This window comes from Haematobia irritans, chromosome 2 (assembly GCF_050003625.1).
Source record: "Haematobia irritans isolate KBUSLIRL chromosome 2, ASM5000362v1, whole genome shotgun sequence".
In the NCBI taxonomy this organism is placed as follows: domain Eukaryota; kingdom Metazoa; phylum Arthropoda; class Insecta; order Diptera; family Muscidae; genus Haematobia; species Haematobia irritans.
In genome coordinates, this window is record NC_134398.1 from 103,939,365 (window position 1) to 103,961,969 (window position 22,605).

At 35.3% G+C, this 22,605-nt stretch overlaps 2 protein-coding genes and 2 long non-coding RNA genes across 4 annotated transcripts; 1 reads left to right on the forward strand and 3 right to left on the reverse strand.

Annotated features, from left to right (window-relative positions):
* Positions 1–2,925: 2,925 nt before the first annotated feature.
* On the reverse strand, positions 2,926–5,364 carry LOC142224908 (uncharacterized). Its single transcript, XM_075294686.1, has 3 exons — positions 4,888–5,364; positions 3,402–4,800; positions 2,926–3,140 (listed from the first exon to the last, which is right to left on the reverse strand). The coding sequence occupies exons 1-3, from the start codon at positions 5,362–5,364 to the stop codon at positions 2,926–2,928; spliced, it is 2,091 nt and encodes a 696-aa protein (XP_075150801.1).
* A 46-nt stretch (positions 5,365–5,410) lies between these two features.
* Positions 5,411–7,971, reverse strand: LOC142224909 (uncharacterized). Its single transcript, XM_075294687.1, has 3 exons — positions 7,451–7,971; positions 6,806–7,281; positions 5,411–6,747 (listed from the first exon to the last, which is right to left on the reverse strand). Exons 1-3 carry the CDS (start codon positions 7,969–7,971, stop codon positions 5,411–5,413), a joined length of 2,334 nt encoding a protein of 777 aa, XP_075150802.1.
* Positions 7,972–19,127: 11,156 nt separating this feature from the next.
* Positions 19,128–19,483, forward strand: LOC142225934 (uncharacterized). The gene is made up of 2 exons (XR_012719521.1): positions 19,128–19,268; positions 19,326–19,483. It is a non-coding gene; the product is annotated as an uncharacterized LOC142225934 (long non-coding RNA).
* Positions 19,484–21,500: 2,017 nt separating this feature from the next.
* Positions 21,501–22,590, reverse strand: LOC142223597 (uncharacterized). Its single transcript, XR_012718813.1, has 2 exons — positions 22,432–22,590; positions 21,501–22,374 (listed from the first exon to the last, which is right to left on the reverse strand). It is a non-coding gene; the product is annotated as an uncharacterized LOC142223597 (long non-coding RNA).
* Between the last annotated feature and the right edge of the window lie 15 nt (positions 22,591–22,605).

Genomic DNA, 22,605 nt, shown 5'->3' on the forward strand with positions numbered 1-22,605 from the left:
AAACAATTTGTTTTTTTCGACCGTCGTTTGACGGGCTTCTCAACTAGTATTCTATGATTTGTGCAAGTTTTATAGGTAAGCATTTTTCAAAATAAAACCTCCAGCTTTTCTTCAACATCTTCGATAAGATTTTTCTATGCAGCTAAAAATATATATTTATTTATATAAAAATATTCATTCATTTCGAGGGGGGGTTTGATCCCCCTCATCCTGAATACGGCCTTGGTCCAGAGGCGGTATGTCGTATTTGACATAAATATGCTATATTACTGAAACGGGTGAACAAAGTTAATGCTTTTTGAATTTTGCCAACGGATTTCGAATCCATGGGAACAAGATGTTATTGTCCCTAGCGGCTGCCCTCCCCCTATGGCAATGAATGTCATCCTTGGTATTTTCCTCGCCGGTTATATATATTGGAAAATATCCCTAAAATTAACATATAAATTATTTAACACATATTAGTTTAGTTTTTAATTTATCACATATCAATATATATATTTTTTTGCATTTTTTGTAAAAATAATTTTAATAATAATAACAGTAACTAATTACATTAAATATACATACATATATAACAATTCTTTTTATATTTATACAAAATACTAAACAATTATGGTAACATATAGATATATATATTTTTATACCCTCCATCATAGGATGGGGGTATGTTAACTTTGTCATTCCGTTTGTAACACATCGAAATATTGCTCTAAGACCCCATAAAGTATATATATTCTGGGTCGTGGTAAAATTCTGAGTCTATCTAAGCATGTCCGTCCGTCCGTCTGTTGAAATCACGCTAACTTCCGAACGAAACAAGCTATCGACTTGAAACTTGGCACAAGTAGTTGTTATCGATGTAGGTCGGATGGTATTGAAAATGGGCCATATCGGTCCACTTTTACGTATAGCCCCCATATAAAGGGACCCTCAGATTTGGCTTGTGGAGCCTCTAAGAGAAGCATATTTCATCCGATCCGGCTGAAATTTGGTACATGGTGTTGGTATATGGTCTCTAACAACCATGCAAAAATTGGTCCACATCGGTCCATAATTATATATAGCCCCCATATAAACCGATCCCCAGATTTGGCTTGCGGAGCCTCAAAGAGAAGAAAATTTCATCCGATCCGGCTGAAATTTGGTACATGATGTTGGTATATGGTCTCTAAGAACCATGCAAAAATTGGTCCATATCGGTCCTTAATTATATATAGCCCCCATATAAACCGATCCCCAGATTTGGCTTGTGGAGCCTCTATGAGAAGCATATTTCATCCGATCCGGCTGAAATTTGGTACATGGTGTTGGTATATGGTCTCTAACAATCATGCAAAAATTGGTCCACATCGGTCCATAATTATATATAACCCCCATATAAACCGATCCCCAGATTTGGCTTGCGGGGACTCTAAGAGAAACAAATTTCATCCGATCCGGCTGAAATTTGGTACATGACGTTGGTACATGGTCTCTAACAACCATGCAAAAATTGGTCCACATCGGTTAATAATTATATATAGCCCCCATATAAACCGATCCCCAGATTTGGCTTGCGAAGTCTCCAAGAGAAGCAAATTTCATCCAAGCCGGTTGTAATTTGGAACATGGTGTTAGTATATGATCTGTTTGTGTGGGGGCAAAAATTTTCCCACTTTTCTTTTAATTTAATTTATTTGACTATATTTTTTTTAGGTTTGTTTATGTCAATGTGTCACTTGTTTTGTTGTTGTAATTTAGCCGTTCGATTTTACCGTTTTAGTTTTAATAAAAGTCACTGTTTAATTTATATTTAATTTTCTTCACAATGTTTTGTTTTATTGATTTGAAATTAGTGTCACAAAAAATTCACTTTGAATTATGATTTAAACGTTTTATTTTCACTTGATGTTTGTTTGGGTTTTTTTTAGTCGAGCGCACCGAATACAAAGCAAGTCGTTCACCAACTGACTTTCTTGTTTCCCTTTATATCGGTCAAGGGCAAAATTAAAAGAAAAAAAGATCACAGGCAACAACAATAACAATACCAAAACTCACTCTCTACACTGGATGTAGATGATGTTGAGTGTTGTTATTGTTGTTGTTACTCCTAACAGTCTTTCCAATAAGAAACAAAGAACAAATGAAAACAAACCAAACATCAAATGAATGTTGAAAATTAAAATGTAATACGAAAGTAATGTTAAAAGTAATTCAAAATAAACAAAATATGAAAGAATAAGAATACAAATGAATAAGGAAATTAAGGAAACTGATCAAATGAAAAGAATAATGGCAATGGAGATAATGAAATGAAAAATAAAAAAATGAAAAAAAAAAACAAATGATATTAGTTTAATGTCGTTTGACATTAAACATGCCGGCCTCCCAGTGATTCTTCACCAAAGTCGCCCCATGGATCCGCTAAAAGTATAGCCAAGTGCTGTTTTGATGGCGCCTGGTACGTTGGTTTCAAGAGAGCCGTTGCGCCATAGGTCTGCGAAGTAATCTGAACCCAGTTCGATGTCAATTGGAGTGTTGCACTTGAAGTCGAGATCAGCCAATGTGTCGAGCGAGAAGTCTTTGTCCGGATTAGATAATATAGGTCCATCATAGGGTTTTCGAGGGAGGTCGCTGGTCAATTTGAAGGTCGACTAGGTGTTCGGGATTTCCGTTCCTGTGAAGTTGAGTCTCTATCGGTTGACAGGCTTCGTCGGCGTATAGATTCCCGAGGACTAGGTCTTTCTTCACGTGGTAGAGGTCGGTTATCATGTGGTTGAGGTCGATTGTCACGGGATTGAGGTCGATTGTCACGTGGTTGAGGTCGTTCAACACATGACTTAGGTCGTGGCTCCGCACGTTCCTCAGATTTGGCGTGCATTTCTTTGATTTGTGGTGCGTAATGTAGAAGCGTGTTATGTCTGGCATTGCATATCTGGCAACTTAACTTGGACAATCACGGCGTATGTGGGAACAAGCGAGGCAGTTTATGCAGTAAAAATGCTGACAGACGATTTCAAAGCGCTCGGACGGCCCTTGGCTCAAAAACTTGTGACAGGTCTTGATGGGGTGATCCTGTTTACAGAGACCACATGAGTAAATCCATCCCTTGGGTCTGCTGCTGTGTCGATCAGTGGTTGTTTGTTTGGCTGCCATTTCTGAAAAGAGGAACATATATAGTGCGGATCGTAGCTAATTTATGTATGTATTTAATTGGAGAGGAATCAGTTTAGTTATAGGTCTTCGAATGACACCATTGGATGTCTTAAGGTCAACTACACGGCTATTATCGTCTGATCCTGGATAAAGATGAATAATTCTTCCTAGTTTCCAATCATTCGGAGGAAGTCTGTCATCCTTGATTATTACGAGGTCATGAATTTTCACATTTTCTTGCTGTCTCTTCCACTTATACCTACGGTGTAGTTCTTTCAGATACTCAGTCTTCCATCGTTGACAAAACTGCTGAGAAATTATCTTCAAACGCTTCCATTGTCTGATATTGTCTGAAGATAGGTCTGGTTCCGCTGGAGATAAAATTGGGGCACCAATTAGAAAATGTCCCGGTGTAAGTGGAGAGAGGTCATTTGGGTCATCACTAGCGGGACTTAGAGGCCTCGAATTGAGGCAACTTTCGATACGAGCCAAAATCGTTGAAAGTTCCTCAAAGGTGAAGGTCATGTCAGGAATCGCCTTTTTTAGGTGAGATTTAAAAGATTTCACCCCGGTCTCCCATAGGCCGCCCATATGTGGGGCACCGGGTGGAATGAAATTCCATTCGATGTCCTGAGATGAATGTCGAGTGATAAGGTCGGACTGTAAATGTTTGAAGAACTCTAACCGATCCTTTTTCAACATTTCTGCTGCTCCCGTGAAGTTGGTTCCGTTATCCGAAAACATTTTTGCAGGACAACCCCGTCTACCAATAAATCGGGCAAAAGCAGCGAGAAAAGCTTGGGTCGTGAGGTCGCTAGTGGCCTCCAAATGTACGGCTTTGGTTGAAAAGCATACAAAGATGCACACGTAACCTTTTGTAATGAGGCATGCTCTACCTGTATAATTTCGAATATTAAAAGGTCCGGCAAAGTCAACTCCTGTGTTGTGAAAAGGTCTTGTGAAAGTACTCCGTTCAGGAGGAAGAGAAGCCATGATTTGGTTTCTCGTATGTTTTCTGTACAAAATGCAAGTCTTACAGTGATTTATGATGAGTTTCACAAGAGGTTTAAGTCGAAAGATCCAAAATTCTGTTCTTAAAATACGAATCATCAGTTGACTGCCGCCGTGTAAAGTCGATTTATGAGTATGCTCAACAAATAATCGTGCAAGTCGGCAATCATGGGGAATCAAGATGGGATGTCGTTCATTAAATGTCAAAGATGGCGACTTCGTAAGACGTCCATTTGATCTCATAATGCCAGGTGTATCTAAGAATGGATTTAATGTCAAAAGTGAACTGGTTGAAGCTATCTGAAGCTTTTTCGAGAGTTGAGTATATTCCTCTCCAAAATGATGTCGTTGTGTTATTATGATAAGTCGAGTTTTAACAATTTTAATTTCATCGGAAGAAATTTCATTAGACGTTGATCGAAGTTGAATTCTTTTGGATCCTGTATTTCTCCAAAACCGAAATACATAAGCGAGAACACGGTATGCTCGAGAAAGACTAGAAAATCGCTCCAATGGATCTTCGTAAGTCGTTGTTAAGAATGACTTAACCGGCTTTATTTCCAAAGTTGTTTCAACCGTTTGTTTGGGAACCGGCCAGCGGCTTTTTGGTTCCTTCAACCAGGAAGGTCCGTACCACCACAAGTCGTAAGTCTGTAGATCAATCGACGAACATCCCCTCGTAGCGATGTCTGCTGGGTTATATCGAGATTCTACATGTCGCCAGTTTTAAGTTCCTACTTTTTCTGTAATTTCAGCAATTCTATTTCCAACGAAGGTGTTCCAGGTACAAGAAGGTCGATTTAGCCATGATAGGACAATTGTTGAGTCGGTCCAGAAATGTAGGTCATATGAGGTCAACTGTAAACGTGGCACTGTAGAAGATACCAAAGTCGAGAGTAAAACTGCGCCACAAAGTTCAAGTCTCGGTAACGACAGCTTTTTGATCGGGGCTACAAGAGTTTTAGCAACTAACAAATGGCTCTTTATGTCGTTCTTCGTTTGAAGTCGGATGTATAAGGTTGCAGCATAAGCTCTCTCCGAAGAGTCGCAAAAACCATGTAATTCTACTTTGGATTCTGGTGTGAATTGTACCCAGCGAGGTATTTTGACACTTTGAATATCAGGACAGGTCTTTAGGAAATTTTGCCATGCTATACAGGTCAGTGGTGTTAGCCCATTGTCCCATCCGACTTTGTCCAGCCAGATTTGCTGCATGATGAGCTTGGCGACGACTATAATTGGCGCTAACCAGCCACATGGGTCAAAAAATGGTTGAAAGAACCTCTCGCTTAGTATACGAGGGTTTAATTACAATTTCAGGTTGGGGAAATGAAAATGAGTCCGCTTTAATGTCCCATTTTATCCCTAAGGTCTTGGTTCCAATATTTTCGGACAAAGTCAGGCAATCTAATGATAGAAGTTTTTCTTCAGGAAGGTCTTTGATGACTTGAGGATCATTGGAAGTCCATTTCATGAGGTCAAACCCGGCAGATAGTAACGCACTTTCTAGTTGCTTTCTAGAAATGATTGCCTCATTGACCGTATGCCCTCCTGCTAGAACGTCGTCAACGTACATGTTTTCCTCTAAAACTTTAGCAGCCAAAGGATGAGAATGTCGAACGTCTTCAGCTAGCTGTAGTAAGGTCCTTATTGCCAAAAATGGGGCACAATTGACTCCAAAGGTCACTGTTTGAAGTTCAAAGTCCTCAATTGGGTCCTTAGGGGATTTCCGAAACAATATTCGCTGATATTGAGTTTGTGATGGGTCGACTAGTATCTGACGATACATTTTGGTAATGTCCGCGTTGTAGACATATTTGAAAAGTCTCCACTTCAAAGTCTGTAGAACGAGGTCCTGCTGAAGAATAGGTCCAGGGTACAAAATGTCGTTAAGACTTTTCTTGTTAGAAGTCGGAGACGACGCGTTGAAGACAACTCTCAATTTAGTTGTAACACGGTCTGGTTTTATCACCGCGTGATGCGGCAAATAGTAGTTAGGTCTTTTCGGAATCTCAGAATGATGTATATTTCTCATATGTCCTAGGTCTAGGTATTCAAGTATTACTTGATCATACTGCTGTTTGCTGTCAGGCTTCGTACTGAGCATCTTTTCCATCCGTAGAAACTGCGCCATTGCTATACTGCGCGAATGTCCAATTTCTTCACCCTTTTTGAATGGAAGGGTAACAACGAATCTTCCTGAACTGTTTCGGTAGGTCGTAGTTTGGAAGATTGTTTCGCAGGTCTTGTCCTCCTCTGACCTCAAAATGGGTTTTGGGGTCTCCTCCACCTCCCAAAATTGTGTGAGGATTTTATCGAGGGCAACTGCATTGAAAAGTGATATCTCATTTTTCGATTCAGTCGATTTCTCCACTGGTCCCCCCACAATCCAGCCAAATACTGTCTTTTGTGCCAAAAGGGAGCCGAGTGGACGAATCGGAGCTGCTAAGTCGAAGATTGAGGGGCCTAGGTCTAGTCCTATGAGAATGTCAATTGGTTGGCTTACGTAGAAGTGCGGGTCTGCCAGAGGTTGTTCAAATGTACTGATGTTGATGTCTAGGTCTTTAGGCGGCAAATTAAATGGTAAGGTTTTTAGAACTGGAGCCAAACTGGAGTTTGAAATTGGGTTCCACCTTTGAGCACAGTGTGAAAATACAAGCCTGGGTTGATGTTTCAGTCACTGTTGGACTCAAACCTGAGACATGCACTAAGTTCCGCTTGGTCGGAAGTCTAAGTCGGTTTTTCAATTTGTCGGAGATAAAAGTCGATTGAGATCCGGGATCTATGATCGCTCTAGCTTCGTATCTCTGACCATTCGATTCTATTTCAACAAGGGCTGTGAAGAGTAATGTCTCTCTAGACTGAGGTCTAAGCGCAGGTCGATTAGCCTCTCGGAGAGCTAAAGTCGTGATGTGAGGTTGTTCAGTATCTGGTATGGACTGTATAGTTGTTGTAAAGGCTTGAGCACTGGTACTAGGTCGTACGCTGGCGTCTTGTTCAAGTGACATGGTCGATGCGCCATTACCTTTGTGTAAAAGTGTGTGATGTCGTTGATTGCAAGTTCGGCAGTTATAGTTACTTTTGCAATCTTTGATGTGGTGGTCTGCTGTGAGACAATTGAAACATGATCGACTATTTTTTACAAAATGAATACGATTCTAAAAATTTAGGGCATTTTCCCAACGTGTGACTTTCTTTGCAAAGTTGGCATGTTACTGCGGTGAGAGGTTGAGGTGCTTTTTTTGAATTAGGTCTCATTTTAGTTTTTTCTTCTATTTTCGTCTGGAAAGTATGAATGCGCCGATCTATTGGATTGTATGTCTTTTCCTGAGGTTTGCTGTTTGATTTTGAGGTCGACGGCTGAACATTGCCTACGGATTCTAAAGTCTTGAACTTTTGGGTCAAGAAATCATCAAAATTACGCCATGAAGGCATTTGAGAACTGTCGTCTAGATTCTTTTCGAAGTCTTCTAAATAATTTCTCGGTAATTTCTGAGAGCATAAATTTATTAAAATCGGATCCCATGACGTGGTAATGATGTCCAAGGTCTTTAATGTCTGTAAACATCCAGTTACTGTGCGTTGAAGCAATTTGAGTGAGGAGCTTGAATGTACAGATACAGTGGGAAGGTCAAATAATGTACGAATTTGCTCATTGACTTGCATACGCTTGTTTTCGTAGCGATCTGCTAGACTTTTCCAAGCGATGTCAAAACCTTCGTTAACAAGTGGCACGTGGGATATAATCTCTCGCGCCTCGCCTCCAGTTTTCTGGTTTAAATGGTAAAGTTTTTCAACCCCACTAAGTCTCGGATTTTTCATTTTTCGAGAAAAGGTCGCGAAAAGTTGGCCAGGTCTTGTAGCTGCCATAGAAAACGTCCGTGTCGCATGGTGGCAACTTTATGGCATACTCATGGGATCTGTCAAAGCCCGCTGAGCTAGGGGCTGAAAGTCTCTCTGATTTCTCTGGAGGATGGTTGAGGAAGAAAGAGCTTCTTTTGAGTGAGCTGACAACAAGTTTGTAGGACGAGAGAGCCTTTCTATAAGTCTCACGCAAAACTTTTAAGTCAATTGCTTTTTCCCCTTCTGGTGCTTTATAATCTCTACATATCTCGTATGACCTTTGAACTTGGGTCCATAAATGGTCCACGTGAACGCGTAACACCTCTAGAGAGTGCACATCTTTTTCGGCAGGTCTATTTGATTCAGCCTGCTCAAAGTCCATAAGGTCGTTAAAGGCATTAGTAAATTTCTCAGAAACGCTCATTTTGAAAAAGTAGGTCGAAAATAAAAAGAATTGAAAAAATCCCACGAAATGTCAATATTATAGGTCAACTGACGTTGGTATGTTGAAAGTTTATCAAAAATCGAGAAATTTCAAATGAAAAAATTTCCAAAAAATGTCCCCGCAAAATTTCAAAAAAGGTCCGATCTGGCAACTCAATTTACCGATTCGCCAATATGTAAACAAATGAGTCGATGAGAGCGAATAAATCGGGATGAAGAGGAAAGCAAAAGTGATTGTACTTACTCCGTTGCTTTTTTGCGAGTGTAAAGAAGTGAAGTCTCTTTGTTGTAATCGTTGAGAGGTCTTGATAAACGGAGGTCTACAAGAAAAAGAAAAAATCACTTTGAGGTCAACACTTTTGAAAATTTTGTTTTATGAATTTTTTCCGTTAGAATTTACAGTTGCTTTTTACAAAACGTCACTTATTTTGAAATCTTGATTTGCACTTATGTAATGTCACACAACCTTATTTGCTTTGACTGCTTTTATGTATTTTATTTCACATGTCGCAATTTTTTTTTCTTCAGAAAAATTTAAAATTTTCCGAAAAGGATGTCACTGGAATTTGCACAAGTTACTTTTCTTGCACTTTTCGTCTATGTCACGTTTTCCTCTTCAAGATTTCAAAAAACATTAACTAATTTTCCTCAAGATAATTTTCAGTCACCAACAATTTACTAATTTTTTCCTTTTTATTATTATATATATTTTTTCCTTTACTACAGTATGTCTTTCACCACAGATTTTGTTTTTGTTGTTAAGTCACATAAATGTCAATATCACACACTTTTGATTTTAAAAAGAAAAATTTTATATAAATTATTTCATTTAATTTTCCATTAATGGAGTTAGGTCAATTTGCCTTTCACCAAAGCTCAAACTTGTTGCACAAACAAATTTCTATGTAAGTTATTGTTCACAAAGGTCACTTGAACAATTAACTAAAACACTTATCCGGTTCGAAGGACCAAATGTTTGAGTGGGGGCAAAAATTTTCCCACTTTTCTTTTAATTTAATTTATTTGACTATATTTTTTTTAGGTTTGTTTATGTCAATGTGTCACTTGTTTTGTTGTTGTAATTTACCCGTTCGATTTTACCGTTTTAGTTTTAATAAAAGTCACTGTTTAATTTATATTTAATTTTCTTCACAATGTTTTGTTTTATTGATTTGAAATTAGTGTCACAAAAAATTCACTTTGAATTATGATTTAAACGTTTTATTTTCACTTGATGTTTGTTTGGGTTTTTTTAGTCGAGCGCACCGAATACAAAGCAAGTCGTTCACCAACTGACTTTCTTGTTTCCCTTTATATTGGTCAAGGGCAAAAGTAAAAGAAAAAAAGATCACAGGCAACAACAATAACAATACCAACACTCACTCTCTACACTGGATGTAGATGATGTTGAGTGTTGTTATTGTTGTTGTTACTCCTAACAGTCTTTCCAATAAGAAACAAACAACAAATGAAAACAAACCAAACATCAAATGAATGTTGAAAATTAAAATGTAATACGAAAGTAATGTTAAAAGTAATTCAAAATAAACAAAATATGAAAGAATAAGAATACAAATGAATAAGGAAATTAAGGAAACTGATCAAATGAAAAGAATAATGGCAATGGAGATAATGAAATGAAAAATAAAAAAATGAAAAAAAAACAAATGATATTAGTTTAATGTCGTTTGACATTAAACATGATCTTTAACAACCGTGCCAGAATTGGTCCATATCGGTCCATAATTATATATAGCCCCCATATAAAACGTTCTCCAGATTTAACCTCCGGAGCCTCTTGGAGGAGCAAAATTCATCCGATCCGGTTTAAATTAGGAACGTGGTGTTAGTATATGGTCGCTAACAACCATACCAAAATTGGTCCAATTACACAAAAATTGGTCCATATCGGTTCATAATCATGGTTGCCACTAGAGCCAAAAATAATCTACCAAAATTTTATTTCTATGGAAAATTTTGTCACACATAAAGAAGTTAACTACACTAAAACAACAACAACACGCTGAACTCAAATTCAAGCGCAATGACGATTGGTTCGTCAACAACACGGACAAACACATACCACCAAACGTTCAATGGTTGCTCTCACTGGGACCAAAATTCGCTCTTCCTACAACAAGAACAACTTTCCCATTGTTTAATGTAATAGCAGAAGGAGAAGAGTGTATTCAAACATTAGAGAATAAAGAGCAGCAAGAGAATGCTAGAATAAAACTAGTTACATTGATAGATGACCATCTACGAAAAGAGAAACTAACCAAAAGAGACAAATTAGTATTAGACACAGTGGGGGAAGCAAGACAATTTCTAAAATCGAATGATGACATATTAATCCTGAGTGCAGATAAAGGGGGGAAAACGGTAGCCATGAGTAAAGAATACTATAAACAAAAAATGAGAACTATATTAGGTGATATGTGCACATACCGCCGACTTAAGCGAGATCCCACGTCAGGATTTTTTGTAATTTATTTGTAATTTATTTATTTTATTTATCACATTAGAACAATAAGAAGGTATTTCTTTTTTAGTTCAATGTATACATCATAAAGAAAGTCATTAATTGTAATTTAATTCTAAGAATTAGTATGTCATTATTATCAAATCCTAAGCTAAATAACAATAAAGGTTTATATTTATTAAATAGTACAACAAAATTTAAAATTAAAAATTTTAAAATTTGGTCTAGGTTATATGTAGTTTTAGAAATATCAAGCAAGTAAGAGAAAAAAAGGAACTCAATAATTTAAAAGATATTGAAATACTTCAAACTTAAAACTGTTTTTTCTTGTTACATTTTTTAAACGTTGCGGTAATGAATTCCACAATTTGATCGAGTTAACGAAAAAAAATCTGCTGGTGTTGGTAAACCTGAATCTTGGTATTATAATAGTCCGACATCTCGTTGAGTAACCAAAAACTGTTTTCTCATATAGGTAACCAGGTTTCTGTGAGTACAATAGGTTATACAAGAAAACCAAATTCCTATACGACAAATAATCCTCTAGGTCAATACCAAGAATCATTTTGCGCCATGTCGAGATAAAGGGTGATTCTTTTGAGGTTAGGATTTTCATGCATTAGTATTTGACAGATCACGTGGGATTTCAGACATGGTGTCAAAGAGAAAGATGCTCAGTATGCTTTGACATTTCATCATGAATAGACTTACTAACGAGCCACAACGTCGAATTTTCAGTGAATGGGCCCTAGAAAAGTTGGCAGAAAATCCGCTTTTTTATCGACAAATTTTGTTCAGCGATGAGGCTCATTTCTGGTTGAATGGCTACGTAAATAAGCAAAATTGCCGCATTTGGAGTGAAGAGCAACCAGAAGCCGTTCAAGAACTGCCCATGCATCCCGAAAAATGCACTGTTTGGTGTGGTTTGTACGCTGGTGGAATCATTGGACCGTATTTTTTCAAAGATGCTGTTGGACGCAACGTTACGGTGAATGGCGATCGCTATCGTTCGATGCTAACAAACTTTTTGTTGCCAAAAATGGAAGAACTGAACTTGGTTGACATGTGGTTTCAACAAGACGGCGCTACATGCCACACAGCTCGCGATTCTATGGCCATTTTGAGGGAAAACTTCGGAGAACAATTCATCTCAAGAAATGGACCGGTAAGTTGGCCACCAAGATCATGCGATTTGACGCCTTTAGACTATTTTTTGTGGGGCTACGTCAAGTCTAAAGTCTACAGAAATAAGCCAGCAACTATTCCAGCTTTGGAAGACAACATTTCCGAAGAAATTCGGGCTATTCCGGCCGAAATGCTCGAAAAAGTTGCCCAAAATTGGACTTTCCGAATGGACCACCTAAGACGCAGCCGCGGTCAACATTTAAATGAAATTATCTTCAAAAAGTAAATGTCATGGACCAATCTAACGTTTCAAATAAAGAACCGATGAGATTTTGCAAGTTTTATGCGTTTTTTTTTTAAAAAAAGTTATCAAGCTCTTAACAAATCACCCTTTACTAGTAAAGCGACTCAGACCATATGCATATCTAGTTGCATTATTATACGATACCAGTAACTTATGCATTGAACCAGCGTCAAGCTTACTATATACTTCGGCAGAATAAGTTATTAATGGCAGAATCAACTGAATGACAAGTTTACGTCTGAGCTCTGTCGGTGTATGATTAGATGAAACACGCAAGTTACGAAGTGAACAGTATACCTTACATATGACACTATTTATATGATTCTTACACGTCAAAGATGAATTAATGTAAAACCCCAAGTACCTCGCCTTCCTAACATATTGCAGATTCGAACAACCAAGTTTGAGTATTGGGAAATTATCCGTATCAATATGGTATATACTTATAGGTAAAACCGAACATTTGTTTGGATTGAATTCGCCCAATCCCACACTAACTGCAGATCCTCATTCAACATCTCAACGGTATCGTCTATAGCCAATGCCTCCTTAGTTATGTACAATAGTATATCATCCGCGTAGGCATGTGTTCTCGAATACTTACATACCGAGAATACGTCATTAATAAAGATACTAAACAGAAGTGGGCCCAGCACTGAACCTTGCGGAACTCCCATAAAGACTGCCCTAAGACGGGATTCCAGACCACTTACTACAACCTTTTGAGCCCGACCAGAGAGGTAACTCCTCATAAGACTAAGAGATGACTCACCGAAACCAAAATAGTACTTGAGTTTTTCACATAGTATTCTGTGATTCACTATGTCAAAAGCCTTCGTAAAGTCCAGGAAACACATCAACGAAATATTGCCTTGATCATATTCGGATCTTAGATCCTCCATGACCTTTAGTACCGCTGTAGTGCAACTGTGTGCCTCTCGGAATCCAGATTGAAATGGAGACAAAAGTCTATTCTCATTCAGATATCTAGTAATCTGTGAAGATAGAATGGATTCGAATATCTTTGACAAAACTGAAAGAATACTTATCGGTCTAAAATCATTGGGGCCAATAGGTGATGTCATCTTTGCCACCGGTATAATTCTGCCAACTTTCCATATACTAGGAAAGTGGGACGTCGTTATGCAGTGATTGAAAATATGTGTCATAACACCAACGACGTGCTGTATAATGAGTCTCAAGAATCTAACTGATACACCATCCTCACCAATAGCATCTGATTTAACCCTTAACGTAGATCCATACACATCGGACTCAGATATTTGAGTAAATTCAAATCTGGATGTACAGTAGAGAGAAGGATGAAGTTCAGTTTCCCCTAGATGGACACTTTCACCCCCAGTAAAATGGTCACTAAGAACCTCAGGGTCAATACCACATTTAGCTGAACTACGTCCATGGATTCCTAATCTATCTAGGTTCTTCCAAAGTTGGCGCGCCGGCAAGGCCAGACTTAACTTACGTGCGAAGTATCTTACCTTAGCCTGTCTGACGATAAGATTAGTCCTATTTCTAAGTCTCGTATATTGGAGACGATTCCCAAATGTCGGAAGACGTTTCCAAATGTCATATGCCCGAATGCGTCGCCGAATTTAAACCCTGATTGCATCAGTGTACCATGGACAAGAGGAATTCCTGAGTCTAATAGTCCTTACGGGGACATGTCTGTCATACAAATCCCGTAATAGTACAAGGAAATGGTTCAATTTATCCTCAACCGATACGTGATACCAGCAGTTAGACCAATTCTCACAGGCCACATCTCGCATCAAAGACTCCAAGTCCACAGATCTATAATCACGAAAGATAATTTCACTAGAAGTCGTATTTCTAGCTAGAGCCAAGTCTAATGTACAAAACAATAAGTCATGGTCAGAAATAAATGATATCTGATCAAATAAAAGTAACATATCCATATCTGATATTAAAAACAAATCAAGTAGACTCGGGTTACAATTTGGGGCAAATCTAGTTGGCATAGCACAGTTGACAGTCGCCATGCCAATAGAATAAATTTTGTCCAACAACTCTTCACTGCATTTATCGGTATTTAACAAATTTATGTTAAGATCCCCACACGCAACAATAAAGTCATATTCAATAGCATGGATGCTCAAAGTCTCAAAAAAGGGATCAAGACTAAATAGCCTACTCGGATTATAAACACAAGAAACCAATATCTTCGTAGTACTATCAAATATCGTCACATTAATAAACTCAACATCAAAGTCCTCCGATTTGCTAACCATTCTAGCCCGTAGGCCATTTCTACAATAAATTGCAACCCCATCTCCAATTCTACGTTTCCTATTATTTAGAAACACGTTATAACCATTTATGGCATAGTGTGTTTCCTGTAAACCATCTCTAAACCATGTCTCTGTCACGCATATCACATCCACCTCCGATTCCGCAAATCTATCCCTGCAGTAATCTAATTTTTGACCGCCAAAGCTTCTTGCATTGAAATGTACGATTTTGAGGCCCTCCTTTTGCCGACATAAAATGTTTATAATGCAGGTTGATTTCCGTTAAAGAAATTATTCTGAATATTGTTCATCTGAGATCCAAGAAAAAAACAGTTTTGTTTAAGTATATGAGTAAAAATTTATAGGAAAACCGAATATGAACATATAAGCTAGACCTTACAATCTTAGTATTCATTAAAAAGAAAAAAAAAAAACAAAACAAAAAGTGTTTAATGAAAAAAAAGTGAAAAAGACAAATTTGGTATATTAAAATTATGATGAGTGTACTTTTATTATTTCTTCAATAGCTGATTCACTCTCACCAGGTATTGGATCAGAATTTCGGCAGGGTCTTAAAAATACCTTGCCTCTTGCAGCGAAAGCTGCCCAAACTTTTCCTTCTCTTTTCTTTTTAAGAGCAAATTGAAGAAGCTTTCTATTTTGAGTGCTGAGACTTTCATATATGCGAAAGGAGGAATCACAGTCAAAACCAGCTGATTTCATCAGTACTGCGCCCTTCGTCTTTCTTCGAAAGTCAGAAAATGCTTTAAGCGTGCGATTTCTATCAAATGGTGTATAGAATTTGACTATCACCGGGCTATTGTTGTTCTTCGACTTTGTCCTGAATATATCACGTATTTGTGGAGCCAGGAAGTCTATTGAATGACACACCTGATTAAATATACTTTTCAGGTTTTCTTGAGTTGTTTTTGGAATTCCAAAGACAATACACTGAAAAAAAAGCATACTCGTTTCCAAAGATTTTGTCTTTACTTTAAAAAATTTGGTATTGATTCCGAGCCAAAGAAGCGGGGAATACAAGTAAGGATACTTTTAAGAGACAATTCTCTTTTAAATTTAGGTTTTGTGTACTTGCTTCTAGGAAGCAAATTTGAATTTTTCGCTTTTTCAGCTTTTTTTCTTCATATGCTATCAAAGTCCTTTAAAAACGAGTTAACGGCAACTTTGTTTTCCAAATTAGGACTCGACTTCCAGTAGAAATTATGCTATGTTTCAAGTAAAAAACTTCTTTAAAATAAAGTTTTGAAAAACATGTCCTATATTTGAACGATTTTTTGCTTTGTAGTCAAGATGCAAAAAGACAACAAATTTAAAGACAATTTCATTAAATTTAAAGAATTTTTCTGAATTATTAAAGTCAAGTTGACCTTAGCCTATACATTTTTTCTTTCATGTTAAGATACCCATTTTTAAGTCAAATCACTTAATTATAAGGACAATACGACTTCATTGAAAAGTTTATCGACTTTTGGACAAGGAAAATAACTTTTTTTTAGAGAAATGCGTCTTCTATGCTAAGCAAAATTTGTATTCGTATTTTAAAGACATGAAATCTTTGACCTTACGACAATATTTTTTTCAGTGTAGCATCAGATGTCAAATCTTTCTCGGGAGTGCACTCTTTGCTTACTTTTAAGGTTTCTAACTCTTTTCTAAGTTCGTCAATCTCACTTTTGAGTTTATCAATAATATTCAATTCACTCTCAATTGATGCAATGCGGTCTTCGATATCATTCGCTCTTTCTTGTATTGATTTGATCTCACTTTCTATTTTAGTTGTTAGTCTAGTCTCCAACTCAAACATACTACTGGATATACGCTTAAACAACTCTTCCATATGCGCATTCATTCTCTCTTCCATACTCTTCATTTCAGATAGCACAGATTTTAATGTTAGCGTGCCATTGTCTAATTTTGGAGTTTTTGTTGCAGTTTTTGTGTATATATATATATATATATATATATATATATATATATATATATATATATATATATATATATATATATATATATATATATATATATATATATATATATATATATATATATATATATATATATATATATATATATATATATATATATATATATATATATATATATATATATATATATATATATATATATATATATATACACAAAAACGCCAAAGCTTCTTGCATTGAAATGTACGATTTTGAGGCCCTCCTTTTGCCGACATAAAATGTTTATAATGCAGGTTGATTTCCGTTAAAGAAATTATTCTGAATATTGTTCATCTGAGATCCAAGAAAAAAACAGTTTTGTTTAAGTATATGAGTAAAAATTTATAGGAAAACCGAATATGAACATATAAGCTAGACCTTACAATCTTAGTATTCATTAAAAAGAAAAAAAAAAAACAAAACAAAAAGTGTTTAATGAAAAAAAAGTGAAAAAGACAAATTTGGTATATTAAAATTATGATGAGTGTACTTTTATTATTTCTTCAATAGCTGATTCACTCTCACCAGGTATTGGATCAGAATTTCGGCAGGGTCTTAAAAATACCTTGCCTCTTGCAGCGAAAGCTGCCCAAACTTTTCCTTCTCTTTTCTTTTTAAGAGCAAATTGAAGAAGCTTTCTATTTTGAGTGCTGAGACTTTCATATATGCGAAAGGAGGAATCACAGTCAAAACCAGCTGATTTCATCAGTACTGCGCCCTTCGTCTTTCTTCGAAAGTCAGAAAATGCTTTAAGCGTGCGATTTCTATCAAATGGTGTATAGAATTTGACTATCACCGGGCTATTGTTGTTCTTCGACTTTGTCCTGAATATATCACGTATTTGTGGAGCCAGGAAGTCTATTGAATGACACACCTGATTAAATATACTTTTCAGGTTTTCTTGAGTTGTTTTTGGAATTCCAAAGACAATACACTGAAAAAAAGCATACTCGTTTCCAAAGATTTTGTCTTTACTTTAAAAAATTTGGTATTGATTCCGAGCCAAAGAAGCGGGGAATACAAGTAAGGATACTTTTAAGAGACAATTCTCTTTTAAATTTAGGTTTTGTGTACTTGCTTCTAGGAAGCAAATTTGAATTTTTCGCTTTTTCAGCTTTTTTTCTTCATATGCTATCAAAGTCCTTTAAAAACGAGTTAACGGCAACTTTGTTTTCCAAATTAGGACTCGACTTCCAGTAGAAATTATGCTATGTTTCAAGTAAAAAACTTCTTTAAAATAAAGTTTTGAAAAACATGTCCTATATTTGAACGATTTTTTGCTTTGTAGTCAAGATGCAAAAGACAACAAATTTAAAGACAATTTCATTAAATTTAAAGAATTTTTCTGAATTATTAAAGTCAAGTTGACCTTAGCCTATACATTTTTTCTTTCATGTTAAGATACCCATTTTTAAGTCAAATCACTTAATTATAAGGACAATACGACTTCATTGAAAAGTTTATCGACTTTTGGACAAGGAAAATAACTTTTTTTTAGAGAAATGCGTCTTCTATGCTAAGCAAAATTTGTATTCGTATTTTAAAGACATGAAATCTTTGACCTTACGACAATATTTTTTTCAGTGTAGCATCAGATGTCAAATCTTTCTCGGGAGTGCACTCTTTGCTTACTTTTAAGGTTTCTAACTCTTTTCTAAGTTCGTCAATCTCACTTTTGAGTTTATCAATAATATTCAATTCACTCTCAATTGATGCAATGCGGTCTTCGATATCATTCGCTCTTTCTTGTATTGATTTGATCTCACTTTCTATTTTAGTTGTTAGTCTAGTCTCCAACTCAAACATACTACTGGATATACGCTTAAACAACTCTTCCATATGCGCATTCATTCTCTCTTCCATACTCTTCATTTCAGATAGCACAGATTTTAATGTTAGCGTGCCATTGTCTAATTTTGGAGTTTTTGTTGCAGTTTTTGTGTATATATATATATATATATATATATATATATATATATATATATATATATATATATATATATATATATATATATATATATATATATATATATATATATATATATATATATATATATATATATATATATATATATATATATATATATATATATATATATATATATATATAATATATATATATATATATATATATATATATATATATATATATATATATATATATATATATATATTATTGTTATATGTTTATTTATTTATTTATTTTCTTTTACTTTTTTATTAGTTTGTCTATTTCTTCATTTATTTGTAGCTTTTATTTATTTATCAGATTATTAATATTAAGTATTATATGAATGTAATTTGATTATAAACGTAAATGGTGTAACCAATTGTTAGTGGAGTAATTGTGAATTACAAGTCCCACTGATCAACACTGGGTATGGTGAGTTTTTTTATTCAACTCAATTCAAGATATCAAACATACCTGCTGTTGTTTGTTTATGAACAGTTTAGAACTTGATACAATTGTTAATCGGTTAACAGCAAAACACAGCAATTCCAAAACATTTCCAGTAATGCAGAAATTTTGTGAATATAAATTTGTTTTTAAACCAAGAATTCCACCAATATCTCCAACATCGAGCCACAGTCAGCTACCTCTCTGGTTACCCGCTCGATAGCACCGCAATTGAGAAAAAACAGCACAGCAAAATCTTCAGTATATCGTAAGTTATTGTGATTTTAATGGAGCAAGTGTAAAATACGTGTGTATGGTTTAACAGCGTTTATTACAAATTCTCCTACATATAACGTATCAAAATATATATCAAATATATTGAAAAATCTTACGAATGACTCAAAGTACAATATAAAGGATGGAATAGAATTTAAGGAAAGAATTAACAAACAAACAATAAAGGACAACGAGTTGCTAATCTCATTTGATGTGATATCCCTCCTTCCGAGTGTACCTATAAATCTAGCAATAAAGACGATTAAAGAAAAATGGACTATAATACAAGAATTTACCAAAACTCCAATGGATTTATTTTTAGAAATAGTGACGCTATGCATAAAGGACTCCAGATATTTCACTAAAGTCTAAATCGGACGAAAGATATATATGGGAGCTATATCTAAATCTGACACGATTTGGCTGATATTTCGCAAGATTTTCCAGATTCATAAAATATTTGGATGTACGGTATTTCAAGAAAATCGGTTGATAAACACGCTAACTATGACCACATCGGGGATAAATATATATGGCAGCTATATCTAAATCTGAACCGATTTTTCCAAAACCAATAGCGATTGTCTCTGTCTCAAGAAAGGGCCCTATGCCAAATTTGAGCACGATCGGACTTAAATTGCGAGCTGTACTTTGTGCACAAAATTACATATACAGACAGACGGACAGACAGGCAGACAGACAGACAGACGGACATCGCTAAATCGACTCAGAATTTAATTCTAAGCCGATCGGTATAGTAAAAGATGGGTCTATGTCCACTATTTCTTGGCGTCACATACAAATGCACAAACTTATTATACCCTGTACCACAGTAGTGGTGAAGGGTATAAAAATATATATTTACTTATACGAAGACATATAAAAACAAAAACTAATCTGAATACAAATCAAACAAAACAAGTATATACGGCCGTAAGTTCGGCCAGACCGAAGCTTATGTACCCTCCATCATGGATTGCGTAGAAACTTCTTCTAAACACTGCCATCCACAATCGAATTACTTAAGTTGCGGTAACGCTTGCCGATGGCAAGGTATCTTAAAACCTCCTAACACCATCTTCTAAATTGTATGTAAGTCCATACGTGGTATATATTAAATCAAAAAAGATCGATCCAATACGTATATAATTCAGGTTGACAAAGTAGACATAAAATTTTGACAAAATTTTCTACAGAAATAAAATTTTAACAAAATTTTCTATAGAAATAAAATTTTCACAAAATTTTCTATAGAAATAAAAATTTTGACAAAATATTCTATAGAAAGAATATTTTGACAAAAATTTCTACAGAAATAAAATTTTAACAAAATTTTTTATAGAAATAAACTTTTGACAAAATTTTCTATAGAAATAAAATCTTGGTAGATTATTTGTGGCTCGAGTGGCAACCATGATTATAAACCGAATAAAATTTGAACAAAATTTTCTATAGAAATGAAATTTTGACAAAATTTTCTATAGAAATAAAATTTTGAAAATGATGAAAATTTTATTATGAACCGAATAAAATTTTAACAAAATTTTCTCTAGAAATAAAATTTTGACAAAATTTTCTATAGAAATAAAATTTTGACAAAATTTTCTATAGAAATAAAATTTTGGTAGATTATTTTTGGCTCTAGTGGCAACCATGATTATGAACCGATATGGACCAATTTTTGTGTGATTGGACCAATTTTGGTATGGTTGTTAGCGACCATATACTAACACCACGTTCCTAATTTGAACCGGATCGGATGAATTTTGCTCCTCCAAGAGGCTCCGGAGGTCAAATCTGGAGAACGTTTTATATGGGGGCTATATATAATTATGGACCGATGTGGACCAATTTTTGCATGGTTGTTAGAGACCATATACCAACATCATGTACCAAATTTCAGCCGGATCGGATGAAATTTGCTTCTCTTTGAGGCTCCGCAAGCCAAATCTGGGGATCGGTTTATATGGGGGTTATATATAATTATGGACCGATGTGGACCAATTTTTGCATGATTTTTAGGACCATCACATTTTATTTTGTATACCACATTCGATTTGTCTTCCATTTTTATCTTGGTCTTAGTTTTGCTAAATAAGTCATTTATCGTCCTGTTACACTTTTGCGCTAATTTATAATTCTCCTTTTTGTAAATATTTGATTTTTCAAATCTTTGGGAAAACCTCGGTATATATGTCGTCTTTTTGAAAACCATGGATGTGGCTTCTGGTTTGTTGTGATTCTTATTTACTTTATTTTTCACGTATTTTATGAGATCACTGATTGTGTTATTGGGGAAGTCATTTTGTTTTAGAATCCATCGTATTTTCTTCTCGTTAGTCTTGTGAAATTTTACGTCGCTTATGTTTAAACCCCTATTAATAAAATTGGTAGCAGTATTAATCTTAATACGCCGAGGATGATTGGAGTGAAAATTTATTAATCTTCCTGATGCAGTTTTCTTTTGATACCAATCCAACATTAATTGATTCTTGTGTCTTTGAACAACCGTGTCAAGATAAGGTAATTTTCCTTCGGTTTCACATTCCATTGTGAATTGAAGTTGTTGATTAAAATCGTTAAGTGTCGTCAATGTGTTGCTAACTTCGTCTTTATCTATGATGCAAAATATGTCATCAACATATTTAGTCATAAATCTTGGTTTTTTGCGAGTTTATTCATTGAGTCGTCCAATAATTTCTCCATTATAATATCTGCGATTATGGGAGATATAGGGGATCCCATCGGCATTCCTTTGGTTTGTTCAAATATCTTGTCGTCATATGTGAAATATCTGGAGTCCTTTATGCATAGCGTCACTATTTCTAAAAATAAATCCATTGGAGTTTTGGTAAATTCTTGTATTATAGTCCATTTTTCTTTAATCGTCTTTATTGCTAGATTTATAGGTACACTCGGAAGGAGGGATATCACATCAAATGAGATTAGCAACTCGTTGTCCTTTATTGTTTGTTTGTTAATTCTTTCCTTAAATTCTATTCCATCCTTTATATTGTACTTTGAGTCATTCGTAAGATTTTTCAATATATTTGATATATATTTTGATACGTTATATGTAGGAGAATTTGTAATAAACGCTGTTAAACCATACACACGTATTTTACACTTGCTCCATTAAAATCACAATAACTTACGATATACTGAAGATTTTGCTGTGCTGTTTTTTCTCAATTGCGGTGCTATCGAGCGGGTAACCAGAGAGGTAGCTGACTGTGGCTCGATGTTGGAGATATTGGTGGAATTCTTGGTTTAAAAACAAATTTATATTCACAAAATTTCTGCATTACTGGAAATGTTTTGGAATTGCT